The sequence below is a fragment of the Delphinus delphis genome, chromosome X, assembly GCF_949987515.2.
Source record: "Delphinus delphis chromosome X, mDelDel1.2, whole genome shotgun sequence".
In the NCBI taxonomy this organism is placed as follows: Eukaryota; Metazoa; Chordata; class Mammalia; order Artiodactyla; family Delphinidae; genus Delphinus; species Delphinus delphis.
In genome coordinates this window covers 117,981,573-118,003,441 of record NC_082704.1, presented here as the reverse complement: position 1 = coordinate 118,003,441, position 21,869 = coordinate 117,981,573, and the positions used below count along the sequence as shown (strand labels likewise).

Here is a 21,869-nt window from a genome sequence, read left to right as displayed (position 1 = left end):
GTACGCGGGCCTCTCACTGTTGTGGCCTCTCCCGTTGTGGAGCACAGGCTCCGGATGCGCAGGCTCAGCAGCCATGGCTCACGTGCCTAGCCGCTCCGCGGCATGTGGGATCTTCCCGGACTGGGGCATGAACCCGTGTCCCCTGCATCAGCAGGTGGACTCTGAACCACTGCGCCACCAGGGAAGCACCAGTTCCCATTGTTTCTGGGGTCTGCCTCCAGTGTGTGAGGTTGGTTCTGTGTAGGCTTTTGTGTAGGCTTCCTGGTGGAGGGGACTGGTGCCTGTGTTCTCGTGGATAAGGCTGGATCTGGTCTTTCTGGTGGGCAGGACTGTGTCCAGTGGTGTGTTTTGGGGTGTCTGTGAACTTAGTATGACTTTAGGCAGCCTCTCTGCTAATGGGTGGGGTTGTGTTCCTGTCTTACTAGTTGTTTGGCATGGGGTGTCCAGCCCTGGAGCTTGCTGGCCGTTGGGTGGAGCTGGGTCTTAGTATTGAGATGCAGATCTCTGGGAGAGCTCTCATCGATTGATATTATGTGGGGCTGGGAGGTCTCTGGTTGGTCCAATATCCTGAACTTGGCTCTCCTACCTCAGAGGCTCAGGCCTCACACCAGGCTGGAGCACCAAGACCCTGTCAGCCACTCGGCTGCAGTGTAGCCCAAACTCTGCTTGAAAGAATAGTTTATCTGGACCATCTCTGCTAAAGATGGAGACCCCAGGCTAACCACGCCTCCTCACTGGGGAAATCTGGTTATAGCATCCAGGCACGCAATATGAAGGATCTGCGGTTTGGCTCTCTGCAGTTTCGGTTACCCACGGTCAACCACAGTCTTTTTCTTTTCCTTTGTGCTTAGTCTGGTTTCACTGGCTCACAGGGGGCCGCATACAGAGGCCTCACACCTGTCACCTGGCACCTCAAACCAGAGTTTCTGGCGCAAAATGCTGCAGTATAATTTTAAAGCTGAGTTAAGCAAAACTCTCTGAGAACCATTAATACACTTTTGTGGCTGTAGCAGAGAACGTGCCAAATCCAAACTGATATACTTTTTGAATTATTGGCGCCATGGTTCCAATGCTTCATAACGAAGGTGAAGACCACTGGCACATACCACTTTATTTTATTTTTTAAATAACAATTTCAATCTTTTTTAATACTCTGAAAAGTGGATGGTTCTTCCCACCAGATATTTTTTTGAACAATAATTTTACCTAAATAACTATTGTGCTCCTTTCCTCTATTTTTTTTTTTTTAGATTTGCCAGCTGCATTTTCCTTTGGGGGGGGCTGTGTTATGTCTTTGTTTCTGTGCACGGGCTTTCTCTAGTTGTGGCGAGCGCGGGCTACTCTTGGTTGTGGTGTGAGGCCTTCTCATCACAGTGGCTTCTCTCATTGTGGAGCACAGGCTCTAGGTGCACAGGCTTCAGTAGTTGCGGCATGTGGGCTCAGTAGTTGTGGCATGCAGGCTCAGTAGTTGTCGCTCACGGGCTTAGTTGCTCTGCGGCACGTGGGATCTTCCCAGACCAGGGATCAAACCTGTGTCCCCTGCACTGGCAGGCAGATTCTTAACCACTGCACCACCAGGGAAGTCCCTCCTTTCCCCTATTTATCTCTTCACTATTTTCTAAAAGCAATCGCAGAATTTTAGAACTCAGGGTTCATCATTCAGATCTTCAAGGACCCTGAAACAGTGGTTTTTCCACCACAGATGCTGGGTCCAGGCACCCACCCCACTTCTACACCTCTACACTCAGCTCAGTTCTTAGGTAAGTGCAGATCTGCGGTTCTCGACTGGGAGAAATTTTGTTCCCCCTCTTCCACAGGGAACATATGGCCATGTCTGGAGACACTTTTTGCCGTCCCAGCTGGGGGAGGAGGTGTTCCTGGCATCTAGAGGGTGGAGGCAAGGGATGCTGCTAACATCCTACAGTGCACGGGACGGTTCCCACAACAAAGAATTAGCTAGTCCAAATGCCAATATTGCTGACTCTGAGAAACCCTGCTGTAGAGGTTCTCAGAGACCCTTTTTCCAACCACATATTGTATGATTCCATCTTTATGAAATGTCCAGAATAGACAAACCCATCAAGTCAGCAGGAAGATGGGTGGGTGTCTAGGGGTTACGTGAAGGGCAATAGGGAGCAGCTGCTAATGGGTATGGGATTTCTTTTCAGGTGCTGAAAATGCTCTGGAACTAGATTGTGGTGATGGTTACAAACCTGGTAAAGATACAAAAAATCATACTAAAACCCACTCAGTTGTACACTCTAAACAGGTGAACTTTATGATACGTAAATGATAGAGCAATAAGGTTATGAAAATTCTTTTTATAGACCTTTCATTAAGTAGTTTTTATTTCTAAGCAAGAGCATTTTTGAATAGCTCTAGGTTTAGCTGGAGAATATTCTGTGGCAACGCTTTTTAAATGCAACACTATATTTTATAGGAAAGACATTAAAGACTTTTCCTTTTTTAATTAATCTATTTCTAGATGTTCCCGTAATGTTATTATTTGGTCTGGGGCCCTGAGATATACTGCATTCATCTGTGAGCTAAGAGGTCAGGAGGGCCTGGGATACGGTGGGTACCCAGGGGTCTGGCCTCTGCTCTCGCTCTCATTGTGATGTAAAGATGGCCAAGTCATCTGGCCACTTCCTGCTCCAACGTCCTCATTCCTGACGAACTTTCTTGTTAGAAACCCAAGCAAGCAAGGATGGTGAGAGCAAACGCTCAGTGCTTTACAGCTGCCAACAGTACACAACTCACCTTCCTTGCCCTGGTATCCAGGGTCGCTCTCTTCCCACCAGCCACCTGCATCACTACTTTTCGATCTAAAATCTCCACTCCTGCCCAGCTGGTCTCCTTCTGCACACCCAAACACGCGCTGCATTTTTCCGTTTCTGTTCTTTCCAGTGACAAAGCCCTATGATGGAATAGCCTCTACATCTATCCAAATCCTTTGCACCCCCAAAGCCCAGACATCATTCTACCTTTTTTCCAAAGCCTCTGGTTCACGGTAAACGATAGCAGTTATTTTAGGTGACGAACTGTACATTTAGTTGCTAAGAGCATGGAAGCACTACAACATGTCACCTCTGGGACCTCTTCTCGTACTACAGCCTTGACCTCATACCACGCCAGCAGCATTGGCTTCCCGCCAGTTCTCCCACATTCCGAGTACGCCTCCATGTTGGCGCCTTCGTGCTGGCCCTTTCCCTAGAGATGCTCAGGTTTTGTTTAAAACCAACCACCCTACTGAAACTTGCAACTCAGCACTTCTAATGCCCCTTAGCCAGCTCTATCTTTTCTTTTTCCTTAGCCTTTCTCACTTTTTAAAAATCTCTAATAGTATTTTATTTTTTAGACATCTTTACTGGAGTATAATTGCTTCACAATGGTGTGTTAGTTTCTGCTTTATAACAAAGCGAATCAGTTATACATATACATATGTTCCCATATCTCTTCCCTCTTGCATCTCCCTCCCTCCCACCCTCCGCATCCCACCCCTCTAGGTGGTCACAGAGCACGGAGCTGATCTCCCTGTGCTGTGAGGCTGCTTCCCACTAGCTATCTATCTTACGTTTGGTAGTGTATGTATGTCCATGCCACTCTCTCACTTCGTTCCAGCTTCCCCCTCCCCTCCCCGTGTCCTCAAGTCCATTCTCTACGTCTGCGTCTTTATTCCTGCCCTGCCACTAGGTTCATCAGTACCTTTTTTTTTTTTAGATTCCATATATCACCTTTTAACGTATCATTTATTTATCGTATCTATTGTTCACAGTTGCCGTCTGCGAGACTGTGAACAGGGATCTCTGTCTTTTACTCACTGATACACTCCATGAACGTAGAACATGCCTGGCATGTGGAAAGTAACCAATAATTCTTTAAACATGTAAAATGCTAGAACATCAGATGGCACTTAATAAACTTTAGTTTCACCATCATAACTGTCATCATCATCAACTGTACCATCGTGGGGCAACTCTTGTACTATTATTCCACACCACTGCACTGTCTTTACCCTTTCCTGTTTCTATATTTTATATAATGTATAAAGATGGTAAGCTTCTGAGGTTAGAGACCAATGACGTGTATGTATTTTTGATATGTCTTTTTTAGATTGAGATATAATTCACCTGCCATAAGATTCACCGTTTTAAAATTTACAATTGAGTGGCTTTTAGTAGAGTCACATGGTTCTGCAACTATCACCACTAATTTAATTCCAGAACATTTCCATCACCCCCTCCAAAAAGACGCCAAACCCATTAGGAGTCACTCCCTAGTTCTCTCTGCCCCACCTCCTGGCAACCATGAATTTAATTTCTGTCTCTATGGATTTGCCTGTTCTAGGCATTTCTGAAATGGAATCATACAAGACATGGTCTTTTGTGTCGGGCTTTTTTTACTTAGCGTAATGCTCTCAAGGTTCATCCACGTTGTCGGGTGTGCCATTCCTTTTCATGGCTGAATGATATCGCATTGTATGGCTAACACGCCATATAGTTAAATGTGTGCTATGCTTTGGGTATGACAGATAGATAATAAATATTTTATCCCAGGGATTTAAAAATTTTGGAGATATATGGCATGCTACTGAGAAGAGACTTAGCACGTGACTATGATTCTCCTAAGAGCACAGTGGTGATGAAGATGATTTATCATGAATCATAAAAAGAGATTTTATGATTCTCAAGCTATTTCAGCACTATACTGGGGAAAATGTCATCTATAATTAGAACAAACTTGCACTCACTCCACAGAATTCTGTGACAGGTGACTGTCACAGAACTCTAATTTCATTTCAAGTGAAAATTCCTATGATAAAATGGATGTGAGTAGAATTGAATTCACTTCTGGTATTCCTGCTAATTTATTTCCTCAGAGTTATATCAACTTCAGATCTAGTTAATACTCCAAACAGACATACCATTCATGATGTGACTTTGTAAGTAGAGGTTTGGAAATAATTCTCAACTACTATCACTGAATTTTATATAATTTAGGGATATGCTGAAGAAAATACTAGCTGAAAAGCTGCTCAGGGCGCTGTCCAAGTTCAAAGGGCCGTGAGCTAAAACAATAACTGGAATGGATAACAGGAATGACAACGCAGCCAGAACTGGGGACATCGCCCGTACTTAGGTCTTACCATATATTTCTTGTTCCCTGTAGAATTCGTAGATGATGTTAAAATAGTATTCTGACATTTTACATTCATGTCCCTGTGGGTAATTCCTTAAGAGATGAAGATGAAAGGTATGCTACTAAACTGTAACAATATAAGACTTTTCTGTCCAAGAACAATAGAAGAAATTCTGCGTATCGAATATGTGAGAATGATCATTTCCAACCTTTTGGGTGGTGAACTATTTCCTTTGTTTCTTCAAATTTGCTCTCTTTCCTCCTTGAGCAATTACTAAAATCGTCCCTCAATATCGGAAATCATGCTAGGAAGAGTCAAATATATGCTGAAGACATTACTAGCTTCCCCTTAATGGTGTTTCCCCATTTTCCAGGCAGTAAGGTAAGTGTACAAGAGTCAAGAACATTTGCTCAGGGGCCAATGGCCCGACCACGATTCTGACCTATGCTGTCCTTTGCCAAAGCCAAGTTCTCTCCACCATAGCATATCGCTTTTGTTTGAAAACTACCGGTCTGTGTATGTGTACATTGAATCCCGTTAGGAAAGTGCAACTTACTTTGGTGTATTATATTTTGCTCAATAGGCAAGTAAAAACGCTTGTTCGTACATTACTGTGTTACCTGTGTTAACACAGACGTAACATTTTCACTCCCGACACTTACCAGTTAATTATAACCCAAACATACTATCCATCTGCATATAATTTCCCTTATTGAAAATTGCTCCACCAGATACTCAGCAAATGCTTACAGACCTTTCAAATTACAAGCTGTATGAATGCTTATATTATTCAGATATTTTTTTACTAACGATCTAAAAGGGATCCTATCACTTTCTAAAACTCATTTTTTTGTCTTTGATTTTTATGTTCAGCTTTTTCCCCCTTGAGAATGAACATTAAATAAACCTAAGGCCTACAGAAGATCCCGTACTATCACTCATCGCTTTCACTGAACGTGAAGGAGAAATATTATACCCTAAACCTCTTTTATCTCCCCTGCATTTGTTCCATTCACCAATTATTTAAAAGAAATAAAATCTTGGTTTCCCAGAGGCTTTCAGGCATGAGTCCCTTAGATAACTCTTGCTAATATTTTGGTGAATATCTCCCCAAATGGAGATAGGGAGAGAGAGGGAGGGAGGAAAACAGGAGCGAGAAGTAAAAATCTATTTTTTCCCACTTAACTATGTATCACAAACATTTTCTGTGCCAACAAATACAAACTGATACCCTTTATATGTGCCGTAGTTGATCTGAAGCGTCCCCTATTGGTAGACATTTTGCTTTAGATGTTAGTTCATAAACACTTCTATCTACTTTATACTGTCCTTAGAAACAGCAGGCACTGCCTATAACCTAATATCTCCCTGATGACTCAGTGTGTACGTATCCGTTAAGGTACAATCCCTGAAGAAGCAGAAAGTCCAGGACATTAGGCTGAAAAGACTGAAGTGGGCCTAGATACAATTAATATGCCCCTTCCCAGTCCAGCCAAAGAACTATTGGAACACTCTAGAGGGAACGCCTTTCCCATAGGCCCCACGTCTTTTGGTGTCACTGCTCTCCCTCTCCGCCCTCCTTACCCCTTTCTCTGCCACAAACCCAGACATAGGCAGAGCGTGTGTTAGTCTCCTGAAGGTGAGAAGCAAGATTTGTTCCAACGCCCACCCCCAGCATTCTCTACCCCAACTCCAAGTGGAGCTTTCTTTTAGAATCTGTGAGCAGTTTGAGAATCGGGTCACTGTCTTATTCATCTTTGTACTCCAGCACCAATGACCGTGCTAGGCACACACTAAGGGCTCGATAATGGCTGTTTCAGTTAGATCACAGTTTTGGCCTTTAAGGGATATGTTCAGAGCTTATGACCCTAGGACCACCTCCCTTTACTGCATAGCTGTCTTATCTCCTACTGCTTCAATAATGTTTCCTTTTTTCTTTTCAGAACTCTTGCGGCTTGCTTTGATCACCATCTTGAATACCATCACAATGCCTTTCCTCTTCTTATATGTGCCTTTCTTCTTTCTGGTCCCTTACCTCCATTACTGCTTTTCTTACGCTTTTTATTCCAAGTCTACTCACTTATTAAATGTTGTTAGCCAGTAGAAGATTCCTCTTTTTTTTCCCATATCTTCAAACGACCAGCCATAAAACATAGTTAATTCCAGCATATTCTGGAATATGTACTGATGGTTTGCAATCAATAAAGTACGTGAATGTGGGTGAGAGAGGTTTTTGTTTGTTATTATTCTTTTCAAATTACACCTTGGGCCGAAGCCTAAGAAGCTAATAATAATAATAAAACTTTATTATATTAAGCAAATAAACTCAGTCCCAAATAAGGGAAAAATCAGTTATATCTATTATAGTATATTTGCTTGTAATATATTACAATTTGAACTAACAGGTGAGAGCCAAATGTAGTAACGATGTTATGCTAATAGATTCTAAACCTTTTACAGCATCTCCCTTTTTAGGTCCTTATCAGAGGCTATTTGTATGAAAGTCCAAAGGAGCAATTGACAGCAATGCTGAGTTACCCATCTTAGCTGTTTAAAAGGCCCATCTAAATCACTGCAAGATTTCTTTGTCTAGGGAGATTCCACATAGATCAAGGACATTTTTAATATTTTCATTATGTCATGGATAACTTCTCTATATTTTCATCGATTAATTGGCACATTTATCCAGCACCTACTTTGTAAAAGAGATTTTCCTAGGTACCAAAGAGCTCCCAAGGAAGTATAAGACACAATACCTGACTTCTAAAGGTTGCGAAGGGAAGTCAGTGCGTTTATCGGAATCAATTGGTGGTGGTGTCCCTGAGTTCAGAAGAGGGTACAATTCCACTCCAGCAAAACAAACAAAACAACCATCTTGGAGAATGATATTTTCTTCTAAGCAAATGTCTACAGAAGAAACATTTAAAAGCTGACTTTGGTTCCAGCTACTTAAGAAAACCTACTCATAAAATTGTTCCAGAACACTAGATAGTCGTAGACCTGCTTTAAAAGAAGATTCAAGAGTTGAGCTCCTAGAGATGATAAGAAAGGCTCCTGGAACTCATATCACCTCACTTATTCAAAGATCACCCACATATCTCGACCACTGCTGAAAACCAGGAAGTTGAGCAAAGGGGGAAAAGCCCCAAACAAAACAAAACATCCTCTCAGCGTTCGAAAACCAAGGCCACAAGACGGAAATTTTTGAGCTTTTCTCAAAAGTGAGCCTCCCAGGCTACCTCTGCTTAGAGCATCCCTTTACTTACAGTCCACACATACTTCTAACAAGTTTGGGCACGTGATTTTCCAGCGCACTGTAAATCAGAAGCAGCAGATTAGAAGGGGAGAAGTTGCCAGCATAAGCAATGTGAGAACAGCAAAATAAGTCTACTGTAAGCTGTAAGTCAAGAAAAAGAATAACTACTACCCAAAAAAATGGGCAAAAGAACTTATTAAAAAATTATAAAGCACCACACAAAAATTTCCTGTATGTATAAAATCTGTTGTTGTTGAGTGCCTACTTTTTGTCTGAGGCCAGGCATTGCAGAAGGTGAAGACATTTAAAATATGCTTCCTCTCAGAGCTCAAGGGTGCTTTGGCTCTTGACTACCATGGCTTCTCTTTATCAAAAGCAGTTGATTGGGACACGGCAAGGAGGTGTTACAGCAGTAGGTTAGATTCTAGCTGCCTGGAATTAACCCATGCTTTCCTCATCTCTGACCACTGGCAGGCAGGGACCATCTGGTTCCTGATTTGTGCCAAAATCCCAGCCTGAGGTCCTTCCACATGAATTGCATGTTTTGCAGCCCTGCTTGATCCTACAGGAATCAGGAGAGAGTTAGAGCAGCTGTTTCTGGGCCAGAAGGTGTCTGAATGTAATATTTTTAGGACCCTTTCTTGGACCTTCCTTCGTCCCATTAAGCAAGAATGGGAACCTATAATTCATAAGGGCATTTCTTCACTCATCATTTTGGAGAAAAGCTTTTAGAAACAGCAATAAAACCATGCATGTATTTGTCTCCTAAGTAACACAAATGGTCTTAGGTTCATAAGTATTCAACATATGTATTTGAAATGAATGCATAAGTGAATAAAGACACATTCTGGGGTCATTCTGCCACAGATATTCCAGAGAGACTGCCATAGAGGAAAATATTTTATTCTTGTGATCCATTTTAAAAATACTGACTAAAAAAAAAAGAAAATATTTGAGGTCAAAGAGTAAGAAAAACAAGAACACAAATACTTCGGAAATGTTATAGCCTCTACACAACAAAATAAGTAGTCAATCTAGTAAATTCTGTTTTATGAAGTCAACTTACTCATAAATGAAACAATAGCTTATAGGAAAAAATTTTCAATTGAATTTTTTTCCCCAAAACATTGACTAACTTTTAAGTTCTGTATGTGGGACCTACAAGAGATTTCAAGCACAGAGATCCATATTTTAGTACCTTGTGACTCGGGATACGCAGTGGGGGAAAATAAACAGAAAGAACCCCAAAATTTCTATTGCATTTGCCGTCACACTGAACAACTGCCCATAGTGAACTGGCAATGACTCACTATCCAATGGACCAGAGAAATTAATGCCATAACAAAGGATCATTTCGTTGATCCTTGTGGCCAAATATATGACTCTCTCTCACTGTCGAAAGGTAAGGCAAAGTAATGAGAAGAATTCTGTAAAACCACAACACCGCTATTAGTTCACCAACGACTTGTCCTTAATTTTTTCAGGCACTTCAATATATGTAGTTAAATAAAATAGGGCAAAGGATTGCAAAAGCATACAATATGATCTACATTTTCCTTCCTCTCCCTCCTACTCTCCCTTACCTCCTTGCTGCGCACCTCCCAACCTCTTCTCCCTCCAAGTAAGCGGATAGCATTTCTCCTAAAATCCATTTTGCAAGTTCATTCAAAAGCAATCCTTCTTGCCTTTGATATACAATAAATATACCCATAAATAAATGCAAACTATGGACAGAATTGGATTTTAGGACCATATTCTATGTTCCCTTTCATTCATACACTTTGCATGTCATAAACTCCCACTTTCTTTTTTGTAATTTCTCTCTCTCTCTGATTGAAAGGTCTACCTTACTTTCTTCACGATGGCTATTCATTCCCTACTAACTCATCCTCAGAGATCATCTTAGAATCTTATTTGTTAGCATTTTTTAAACATTAACCGTGTGCCAAGTGATGGGGTTGGGGAAGGTGATGATTTTCCATTCCCCCCAGAGATGTCTCTCATGTAGTTTTCACACAAATCCTCTTAGGTAGGTTCTATAATTACCTTCATTTTACTGATGAGAAAACTGAGGCTCAGATAGACTTAGTATCTTGTCAATGGTCCCTAAGCCCTCGGGGAAGCTGGGTTCAGGACCCACATAATTCTAATCTCCAGCTCTTAATAATACTACATTGCCTTCCATGCATATTTTCTCCTTGAATTTAATTCAGCCAATGTGGAGCATCAATAAAAGAATATATGTACATGAACAAACTTTCAAAATATTACTTAAATAGTCGAAAAGTTCTGGCTATACTGCAATAGTATCTGGGTATGTAATGAGTATTTCTTCTATTGACCTAATAGTGATAGACTACTCATCAGCTACCTCTTATCACTGGTCACAAATTTTGCTTTTTAATTGATCATATTTTAGAATAAAATAAAAAATCCATACGCTTTACTAAGGTAGAAGTGTCAAAGAATTTAATAGCTAGATCGGAGATCCTCTCAGAGAGAGCAGGGCTTTGGTTTGTTGTTCAGGCAAAGGAGAGGCTGCTGAGAACATGGGGACAAGACAGCAAAAGGGACAGTAAGGAGACTCTGAAAAAAAAAGGGAGAGTAGAATTCGGACTTGCTTACTAGAGAATGTGGGGTTGCGCCAGAAGGATGCAGGCTAAGAAGGGTCATCACACTGAGAGGGGCTGAGCTGCTGTGTGGGGTGTGGGAGCCGGGGCAATGCTTCCTGTGATACATATTTGTTTGCAGGAATCACAATGCAGTTTTAAGTGTGTGGTGTGGTATGTGATATGTTCCTTGCCTTGTCTTTCAGATCATGAGTAAAAGTTTGGTTACTGTGATAACCTTGAGTTCATGGGTGCTTGGATGGCAGATGGGCTGCAGGATGGGGCCGAGGAGAAGGGACTTTATGCTCTTTCCGTGGACACCAGAATGGTGATAAAGGAATAATCACAGGGAATGAGAAAATACCTTCAATGCAAGTAGAAGATAGAGCAGTGGTGATCCTGAAATTATAATCCCTCAGAGAATTATTGGAAAGAGCTTTCGGATTTTACCAGAATGGGGATTTGAATCAATTGATCCTGTTCTGAGGGCTAGGGAACCCTACACTTTGATTACACTTCAGAAACTCAACCATCTAACATTTTTTTGGTAAAGAACAATGTTGTTTGTTAGAACCAGGGAACAGAGAATGACATAGCCACTTATTGACAGTAAATTTGAATATATCAGCATGTGCAGTCAACTAATTTGCTGACTTAAAGACAGCCTGATGAAATTTTTGCCTGTTAAACCTATTATTGCCTATAATGAAAGACTCCATATGCACTAATCACAACATACAGCCTTACATTTGATCCCAGCTTCTAAAAGTCATGATGCAGGGATTTTTAGTTACACTCAACACATTTTTCTTTCAGAAACCTGATTGGCTGTTCTAGATGCCATGAATGGTATATAATGAGCTCTTAGTTGGAAGAAATCTAAAGGATCAAGCAGCATCCCTGAGTTTCAGACAGAAACTTAATCTGAGTACGCGCATTCAAAGGTATGTGGATTTTATTCATAATTTGGTATCCTTTCTATCAGACTTATTCTTTTTCTGCATTTCGTGTTCAAAAGATGCCAATTAGACTCTGATTACTTAAATGAATTATATTACTTTCTAATGGAGCAAAATGTTTATCTATATTTCTTTAAATTTTAGGTCCAGAATCCCGAAGCACTTTTCAGGGCCAAATTTCACAGCAAAATATTTATTTTAATTACTTATCAATCAAGGTAAAAATAATCTTTCACAGGCTGTGATCCATTTCTTGGAAAAACATCTCATTTAATTCCATCAGATAGAACCATCAACTGAATGATTTCCTTCATTAATTCAAACTTTAAAAAACAGATTTAGGAGGTAAAAATGTCAGTGGACTTCTCATAGCCAGCATTATTACACTTGATATTCACTTCCTGTGCAAAATTTAAGGCCTTTCTTCTGATACTTCTCAAACTTAGTCAATAATTTACACCACAAAGCAATGTATTTTAGGATGGCTTATTTTGCTTCATGTTCCAAGGGTCTTATTTGCAGAATAATTACAGTGCAGTGTCAAACAAAAGGAAGATGTCATTAACTAAATATGGAATCTTTCAAATAAAAGGCATTCATAATTCATGGAATAATCACAGAATATTAGCACCATCCTCTCCCTTCCCTTCAACCACATCTTTTGCTCCACATCTGGAGCTCAGGGATATGTCACCTGAGGGTCTTGCCTGAAGTCCTACGGGTCAGAACACCTGAAACTAAATTCCACTCCTTCCTTATTCTATTTCCTCAGATGATTGGCCTTTGTTTTTAACAGTAGCAGTGCTCAGGTGGACGGTACCAAAAAACATTTGTGTGCCTCCTGGTTCTAAAAGTATCAGATACTGTGCACCTTGATGATCTCCTCAACTTTTAGAGCCAACTCTATTCTTTTAATCATTAATTATAAGCTACATTTAGCTTCTATGACTCTACAGGCTATATAGGTATAGGAATATGGCATGCAAAGTCGTGTACTGATAGATCATTTATGTTCCTACAACTTGTTCAGCTCTCAACCTAAATGAAAAGCATCTTTATTACCACTGTAATTCCAGAAACAATAAAATGGGTTCAGAACTGGAAACCATATAGGAATGAAGTAACCTCACAAGGAATGGTCCTATCCTTTTAACCAGCAACAGACTAATATGCGTCATGTGGGTTTTATGAAGCATTAATTACGGCCATACTTGAGAAGAGATAAGAAAAGTGGGTGTTGACTTATATTTCAGGGCCATCAAGAAATGGGGACCTGGATTTTGTTTGCCTGCCTCCTGGGAGCAGCCTTCTCTATGCCCGTGAGTAAAACACCCCCTTCATAAGTCAATGTCCAATTTCACAAGCTTGGAAGTAAAAGTCTGCCCCACAGTTGGTAAACGTTAGGGTTTAAAACAGTACAAGATCAGATATCCTCAAATGTCTCTGTGTTTAAGAAACACTATGAAGAACTTGTAATAAAAAAAAAATGGATTCCCAGATGCCAAAGATTCTGATTCAGTACGGCTGGGGTGGGACCAGGAGATTCTGATGGGACACTCAGATTGTAAATAACATCACCCATCTCTAGATGGAGGAAACTTTTGGAAGGGACCCTTGAAAGGCCTCCAGAGAAAGTACTTAATCAGCCTTAGGCAAATATTACCAAAATGTCAGTTTTCTCTAAAACCCAATTTCTCACAAGATCCAAATATTTTCGTGCTCTCCAAACTCCACTGCCGTTGTCCTTCAGAGGGTAAGATTTTGTGTTAGGAATTCCTTTCTTGACCCACCTCCCCGTTCTGAGAGGCCTCATCCTTTTGGGCGCACCTGTTAAGCACATGACTTCCATGTGGTCGTCTGGAATCCAACCTATGCTCAATACATATGGCTATATTTTACATTCAAATGTACCAAGGACCAGGGAGTCTGACCAATTCTCTCTAAACACAGACACAGAAGAGGTTAGGTCACATGCAGGCAAGGCAGGATCCATCTGCTTTTCGGTGGCCTAAAGAGCAGTTGATACAACCAGAAGCCAGCAAAGCTTGAATATCTACTTCCTCTCCTCCTCTCTCACCCGTAAGACCAAGATTCTGTGCTCTGCCTTCCTGAAATCCTACATTGTGGCAATTCCTAGTCCCCTGAGGGCCCCTGCATTACAAATCCAGTCCCTTTTCCACTCCTCAGTTCAACACCCCTATTCTCTGAGGGCTTCTATCAAGAAGACAGAGGAAAGGCAGTTAACTAAAACTAAAATAATTCACATTCAGATGAGAGGAATAAATCCTCTTATGAAATAGGAGCATTTCAAGAGAACAGAGCCTTAATCAACTCGCTGCCTGAGGGGGGGGATGATCTCTCTCCTCTCCCTCTCCCACACTCCAGGGCCAACCAGAATTCCACAATGCGGGTTAAAGGAAAGAATCAAATGGACATCAAGCTTCAGCTTAAGCAGAGAAATATTTAAAGACAATCAGGCAAAGCCTCCAAAGTTCTGAGGGAATAGTGATGTTTGAATCAGAACTTTGTAGCTAAACAAATGAGCATTCAAATCTGAAAGCGAACTAAAATTAATTTTGGATATGCTAGTGCTCCAAGTCTGTTGGGAATAGATCCTTTCTAAACAAATGGCTTATTGCAACAAAACTAATACAGTATAAGTCAAATCTAAGAGAAGAGGGTGAGATAAAAGAATCAATGGTCTATGACAATAGCAATTCAAATTATGTGTAATTCTAAATTAATTATATATATATAAGGTAATAGTACCCAGAATATTTTAATTTTGAAAGGTAGAGGATAAAGAGAAAAGTAATGCTAATTAACTGAGTTTAAAAACTAGGCTAATTCAACAAAAGTCGGGCATCAATCACTTGGCCTCCACTTCTGAAAAGACAGAGAGTCCTGGGTTAGATAATTATTCAGGTTGTTCTTCATTTTGAGCTTTAAAATTTTTCTGCCATAGAAACATTGACAGAATGATAAAAAGATGACAGAATAATGAAAAGAATCGGCCAAAACTTCATAAATCAACTCTTTCATTTTCCATGGGACTTATAATGTTTCCACTTTACCACACCCATCTTGTTTTCACATTCATCGATAATTCACGCTTAGTCGTTTTGTTGTTGTTGATGTGCTATTTACTTTGCATGCCAATTATGAGTAATCTCGTTGGTACTTAAGCACTTATCCACCTCCTGATCTATAAGGGAAGGTTTGTGAGACAATTCTCTTCTTGCTGGTATTTTCTAATTGTGTAAGAGAAACATATCATTCTTCCCAACATGGAGTGAGTGTTGAGAAATGGAATATTGCCTGCCATACCAGTAAACAAAGGATGTCACAGTCCTCAGGGATTGCAGCCACCGCCACGGTGAGCTGTGAGCCCCGAGGGAACTCAGGAAGGGAAGAATACCTGCCATCTAGCAGCCATCAGACGGCAGCCACTCCCCGCGGTGAGCCCTGAGGAAACTCAGGATATGAAAACACAGGATACTGGCCCCAGATAGCTGAGGTGCCCATCAAAGGAAGGATTTCAGTGAGCCCAGACTCTTGCATCTTCCCATACATAGAAAAGCGCTAAATTCCTTAACTTGAGATGTCTGGTTTTGGTTAATTAACAATAATCTTTCGACGTTCAGACTACCTGCCCTTTGTTGCAAAACTTCTATATATCCTGGCTCCCCCCTTGCCTCCTTGGAGCAGTTTTCTCAGGGTTACTTGAGATGCTGTCTCCTGGGCTTGAAGTCCTAAAAATTTCTGCCGAGTACAACAGAACTCTCAACTTTTAGATTGTGAATATATTTTTAGTCGACAGTTGCATCAAGAAATGAAATGACAGAGTAGGATAGAGCAGGATTCATTGACAGCATGGCTGGAGGGGTGTCTGAAGATCACTGGAGGATAAATGTGTGCTGGCTTCTGCCCCCAGGTCATTTAGCTGTTCTGGATCTTTTTAAAATAAGAGGGCTCCTCTCCTACACAGCGTACATGTTCAAACTAAAAGGAGACCTCAAATATATTCTGCACTATATAGATTTTTAAAAAGTAGCTTCAGTCTGTCTTAATGTGAAAATTGCATATTGACTTAATCTCTTCCTCTCTCTCTCTCTCTCTCTCTCTCTCTCTCTCCTTCTTTCTCTCCCTCTCCCTCATTCTTTTTCTTCTCCTTTCCCCCTCCCTATAAAAGCTACCACCTCATCCTGGGCACCCTGGTTATATCAACTTCAGCTATGAGGTAATTTTTCTCTTTACTAATTTTGACCATTGTTTGAGTTAACAATGCCCTGGGCTCTGTAAACCATAGTGTGTTGATTCTTCATTCAAGATGTTTCTCAGTCCCACTTTTTCAGTTCTCACTACCAGCTTCCTGGTTTAAGCCCTGATGGGTCACCTCAAGCCTGCATTGCCCTAGAACACTCCTACCTGGCCTCTCTGACTCAGTTTCTCCTCTTACATGGCTATAAAATTTATCCATCATGAACTACCACTCAGGGGGACTGCATAGTAGGGCAGAAATGAACTGTGGCTGAACACCTTTGTTCTACCCCAGCCTGTAAAACATGGGGAATCAGGTAAGACGTTATTTAAGATCCTTTCCAGCTGCAAAACTCCTGCTTCTAAGATGTTCATACTCTATGCATCTCCTTCATTTGTCTTTACTGAAATATGAGCGGTCTGTGAGACATTCTGTAGAGCAATGGAAAGCATGAGATTTCTAGAAATCGGGTGTGAGGCTCTCCTCAACCCCATACTAAGCATGTGACCTTGGGCAAATCATTTTCTCTCTCTGGAACTTTAGTTTCCTCATCTGGAAAAGGGAAATAAGAATAATACCCACACTTCAAAATGTTATTTGGGGAGCAAAGTAATTCAGCAATATAAAAGGTGCTTTGTTAAGTATAACTTGAACAAGGTTAAGAATTGTTCGTTGTATTGATATCAAATGTTGTACACGAAGGAGTCCCCGGGCCTGACGTGAACTGAATACATAATGTTTAGAAAGGAAGGAAACTCTTCCTTCTTTCATACGTTCAAATGACAATCCATGAGTTTGTTTACTCATACAAAGTGAGGAAAAGTGTCAAAAAAATATTTGAGGCAAGATTTTCTGTTAAACCTTAAAAGGTTGACATATTTGACCTGAAAACCTGTGTTTCTAGGATGAGGGACAGTGTTTCTGCCTCCTTTATCTGTTTCATTGTGACATCAAATCAAAACAGTATATAATTAATGTTATATGACATTAATTTTCCATTTTGTTTTTCTCTTGCAAAGAACAGCAGGGGCCGGGGAATTAAACAGACTTACTACTTTTGTAACCTCTGTCGAGCTCATGTACCTCTTTAACTCTCCGTGACCTTGTCTGTGAAAGTGAGGGTGAAGATACTTGCCTCAGAGTATGTGGGAAAACATGAAAAATGTGTGTCATGGATGTAAGGTAGAGCCTCACACATAGGGAGCACCTGACAAACGTTTACCTTATTCTTTCCTCCATAGAGCATATTTTCAGGTTGTCCGTATTGACGGGACTGCATCAGTGAGTGTATGTTTCACGTCACTAAATCAAAACAAATGTATTCTAATGTCTCTTTCTCCTAAGGTGCTTACCCCTCTGAAGTGGTACCAGAACGTAATAAGACACCCGGTACGTAGATTATTTTTGTTGTTCTTTATTCCCTTAAAATATCAAGCATGCATTTCAATTCCCTTTTAAGTGAGGTAACATATCTATGCCACATATAGACACTAATGGGAAATCTAGTTTGTAAACTGTCATATCTATGTACACAGTTAGAAATTCTTGCACAGGGAAACATGAATAAGTGTTAATATTGTCACAATGACCAAGAAAACACTGCTACTTCTCCAGCTGGAAGTGCTGACTGAAAAAAAAATGCAGAACATGAGTGTTGTGAGTTAATTTTTATTTGGGACAAGGTGAGAACTATAGCCCAGGAGACACATTTCAAAGGGCTCTGAGAAACTGCTCCGAAGAAGTAGTGGGGAAGGTCAGTATATATGTGATTTTGGTGAAGAGGAGTACATGCACTCGAGCACAGTTTTTGCAGAAGGTTGCTGCAAGTCATGAGGAGCAGACATGAAGGATTTCAGTGCTTTTCTAGATGTGAGGAGATTGAAGAACTGGGCTCATAAAATCGTCTCCTGAAAAGAGCTAACCATCTGAAAACCTGTTCTGCCAGTTTTTCCCAGAGCACAGAGTGGCTCATTCCTGATCTCCACCCTGAACTTCTTGCAGGGGGTGTTGAAGGTCAGAAGCTGCAGTGGCTCATAATTTAATCCTTGTAGAAGCAGATGGCAAGTGACAATTTGTAGGTGACAGATGTCAATGGAGCTGATGGTAAACCTGATTCTTTGTTTCTCACCAGTACCCGTCCTACGGTTACGAACCCATGGGTGGCTGGCTGCGTCACCAAATCATTCCCGTGGTATCCCAGCAGGCTGCCCTGCAGCCTCATCACCACTTCCCCATGGTGCCAGCCCAGCAGCCCGTGGGCCCCCAGCAAACCATGATGCCAATTCCTGGCCAGCACTCCATGACTCCAAGCCAACCCCACCAGCCACACCTCCCTGTGCCCGCCCAGCAGCCCGTCCAGCCACAGCCTCATCCGCCCCTGCTGCCCCAGCCGCCTCTGCCTCCGATGTTCCCCATGCAGCCCCTGCCCCCCATGCTTCCTGACCTGCCTCTGGAGGCTTGGCCCGCAACAGACAAGACCAAGCGGGAGGAAGTGGTGAGTACACCCTGAAGTCGCTGCAACACCTACAAAAACGGTAAAGCGAGACTAGCCCCCAGAGTTCTCAATTCCCACACAATCCAAGGCCTGGAGTTTCAGTAGCAACAGTCTGATGATTCTGTGAGTCCAAGCCTGTACTGTAAGTTTCTATTATAAATGCGTTTATCTACATGGCTTAGTAATTAAGACCGTAGCTTTCACGGTGGGTTTAAATTCCATAATTACTTTGAATTCCTACCAGAATATGTATTATTGAAACCTGTTAATTTTAAGGACAACACTATAAGGGAATATTAGTTCTCCTTATCTTTCAGAGGTTTGACCATCAAGAGTAGGCTAGAATTGCACTGAAGATTTTTAAAAAGGGTAATTTTTGACAGTGAGGGGATGCAAATATTTGAACGGGTAGGTGGGAAATCTCTTTAAGAACCTAAAAGAAAATTACTTGTCTGAAGTGGTTTTTAATGCAACCTGGAGGAGGCTAAACTAGACACATTGCTAGATTCCTTTTTCAGTGCTGGGATTCTACAGATTAAGCTTTTAGCAAGAAGTCTTCACAATTAAGCACAAAATATCCTTTCATTACAGAAACCTCTTGCAAATGAGTGGGAAATAGTCAATAAAATAAGTGACCCTTATCCGTATATATAAATCCTTACTTGTGTGTATGTGAGATTATATAATTCTACTGCATGTATGAATTCAAATGTAATTCCAAGTTATAAATGCTATCGATGATCTTCTACTGAGAAAGTGAGGAGTGAGGGAGAAATGACCCGGATGGGAAGCCAGGATATCTGGGCTCCTGTTCCGGCTTTGCACCCAAAGAGGAGATGGTATTGCACAAGTCACTTCAAATTTATGGGTGTTTTCCCTTCTTTAAAATGAGAGAAAGCAACTAAATCAGATAATTTTCAAGCCTCTGTCTAAGAACAGATACCATAGTTTTCCAATAAAATTATATGTTTATATATGGCTTCAAAATTATGGGCATATTTGTGGAGAATACAGAGCATATTTGAAAATTGACTGTATCCCAAATAAGCTGGTGCCAATAGTGGATTATTCTACTCTAAGGCACATGTTCCCTGTTTGTACAGAAAATGCATTTATTTATCTCTTTATTAATAGTTAAGGCCATGAACTTTATAAACATTGCCAGAGCTATTTATGGAAAGGTGACTTCGGGTAGGTAGTTTGAACTCTTTAAAATTCCCATGTAAAATTAGAGTATAACAATAAATGCTGGAGAGGGTGTGGAGAAAAGGGAACCCTCTTGCACTGTTGGTGGGAATGTAAATTGACACAGCCACTATGGAGAACAGCATGGAGGTTCCTTAAAAAACTAAAAATAGAACTACCATACGAACCAGCAATCCCACTACTGGGCATATTCCCTGAGAAAACCATAATTCAAAAAGAGACATGTACCACAATGTTCATTGCAGCACTATTTACAATAGCCAGGACATGGAAGCAACCTAAGTGTCCATCGACAGATGAATGGATAAAGAAGATGTGGCACATATACACAATGGAATATTACTCAGCCATAAAAAGAAATGAAATTGAGGTATTTGTAGTGAGGTGGATGGACCTAGAGTCTGTCATACAGAGTGAAGTAAGTCAGAAAGAGAAAAACAAATATCGTATGCTAACACATATATATGGAATCTAAAAAAAAAGTAAAGGTTCTGAAGAACCAGGGGCAGGACAGGAAAAAAGACGCAGACTTAGAGAATGGACTTGAGGACACGGGGAGGGGGAAGGGTAAGCTGGGACGAAGTGAGAGAGAGGCATGGACATATATACACTACCAAACGTAAAATAGATAGCTAGTGGGAAGCAGCCGCATAGCACAGAGAGATCAGCTCGGTGCTCTGTGTCCACCTAGAGGGGTGGGATAGGGAGGGTGGGAGGGAGGGAGCCGCAAGAGGGAGGAGACATGGGGATATATGTGTATGTATAACTGATTCACTTTGTTATAAAGCAGAAACTAACACGCCATTGTAAAGCAATTATACGCCAATAAAGATGTTAAAAAGAATAATAAAATAAAATTAGAATATAAATAGTGATAGCTTCTTAGAGTTGTCTTATGGAAAATAAAATAAAGTGATGAGTTCAGCGCCAGGCATGCAGGAAGTACTCAACAAAAGGCAGCAACTGTTATTTTATTATTGAATAATAGTTTTAAGTGTTCTGAAGGCAGGGGCCTCCATCTTGGACACCTCGTATCTAAAGACAATGAGATAACAAAGAAAGTTTGAAAATTATAGAGTTCAGTTTCAATGGCTGTAATATTGTTTTGGCAAAACTGAAGCCGTATGTGTGACTGTACCTGATACTCACTAGGAATATTTGTCAATTGTTTTACTTGCTCTTTTTGCTTTTTTTTTCCCCAGGATTGAAAGATCAGAAAATGAGAACAGGTATTCCAGTTGCTTTCAGAATGACACAAGAACACAAGGAACGATTTGTTCCTACCATCACTTAGCAAATTCTGTAACTGAAAAGTACCTTTAGCAAACAATAAAATGTTTGAAAGACCATTCATGTCTTTGTGTTGAATTAAACTTAAAATTTCATGTCGCTTGAAAGAAGATGTAATAAATGGCTCTTCTTGAATAAGACAGGAGCTGCTCATTTACACCTACAAGTTGACCATTCTGCATGCAAATGAGGACTATATTTCTTTGTGGAGAAAATTAAAATTACACCATCTCAAATCTGTTAAAAAACAGAAGTTTATACTGTAGTTGTAATAGTTGATAACGTGAAAAATTATGAACACGTATAGTCACTGAACCTGAACCAAAAGAAGGGAAGTTTACACGAAGAATTCTTTACATTAAAAAAGGTAAGATTTTGAGAAGTATTTCTATTACAAAACAAATTAAAACTTGGAATGCTGGCTTTACACTACACCACATTAGTAACCAAACTCTGGTCTTGTGATCTATCTCATTCTACTGAAAGTGATTTTTTGATGAAATTATGTGGTACGTATAATGAGGTACTGAATTGTAAATTATTGAGGTAGTTTTCCTAAGAAAACTTCTATGAAATGGAGCTTTAAATAGAGAATCACAGTGATTTTAATACAAGTCATTGCTTTCACTTCGTCATCTTTAAGATGATAAATTC

At 40.6% G+C, this 21,869-nt stretch overlaps 2 protein-coding genes across 2 annotated transcripts in view; one reads left to right on the top strand and one right to left on the bottom strand.

Annotated features, from left to right (window-relative positions):
* The window catches only part of ARHGAP6 (Rho GTPase activating protein 6), a 485,583-nt gene that overhangs the window by 123,789 nt on the left and 339,925 nt on the right, over window positions 1-21,869 (bottom strand). The window lies entirely within an intron of this gene.
* Window positions 13,230-21,133, top strand: AMELX (amelogenin X-linked). Its single transcript, XM_060002686.1, has 7 exons — window positions 13,230-13,283; window positions 16,157-16,204; window positions 16,889-16,892; window positions 17,469-17,506; window positions 17,570-17,614; window positions 18,357-18,719; window positions 21,128-21,133. The coding sequence occupies exons 1-7, from the start codon at window positions 13,230-13,232 to the stop codon at window positions 21,131-21,133; spliced, it is 558 nt and encodes a 185-aa protein (XP_059858669.1).

Excerpts from the sequence above, each read along its gene's own strand:
- AMELX (XM_060002686.1), top strand. The coding sequence starts at position 13,230 with ATGGGGACCTGGATTTTGTTTGCCTGCCTCCTGGGAGCAGCCTTCTCT. Across the intron at positions 17,507-17,569 it reads GTATTGACGGGACTGCATCA|GTGCTTACCCCTCTGAAGTG; the intron begins GTGAGTGTATGT and ends CTTTCTCCTAAG. Across the intron at positions 17,615-18,356 it reads AGAACGTAATAAGACACCCG|TACCCGTCCTACGGTTACGA; the intron begins GTACGTAGATTA and ends GTTTCTCACCAG.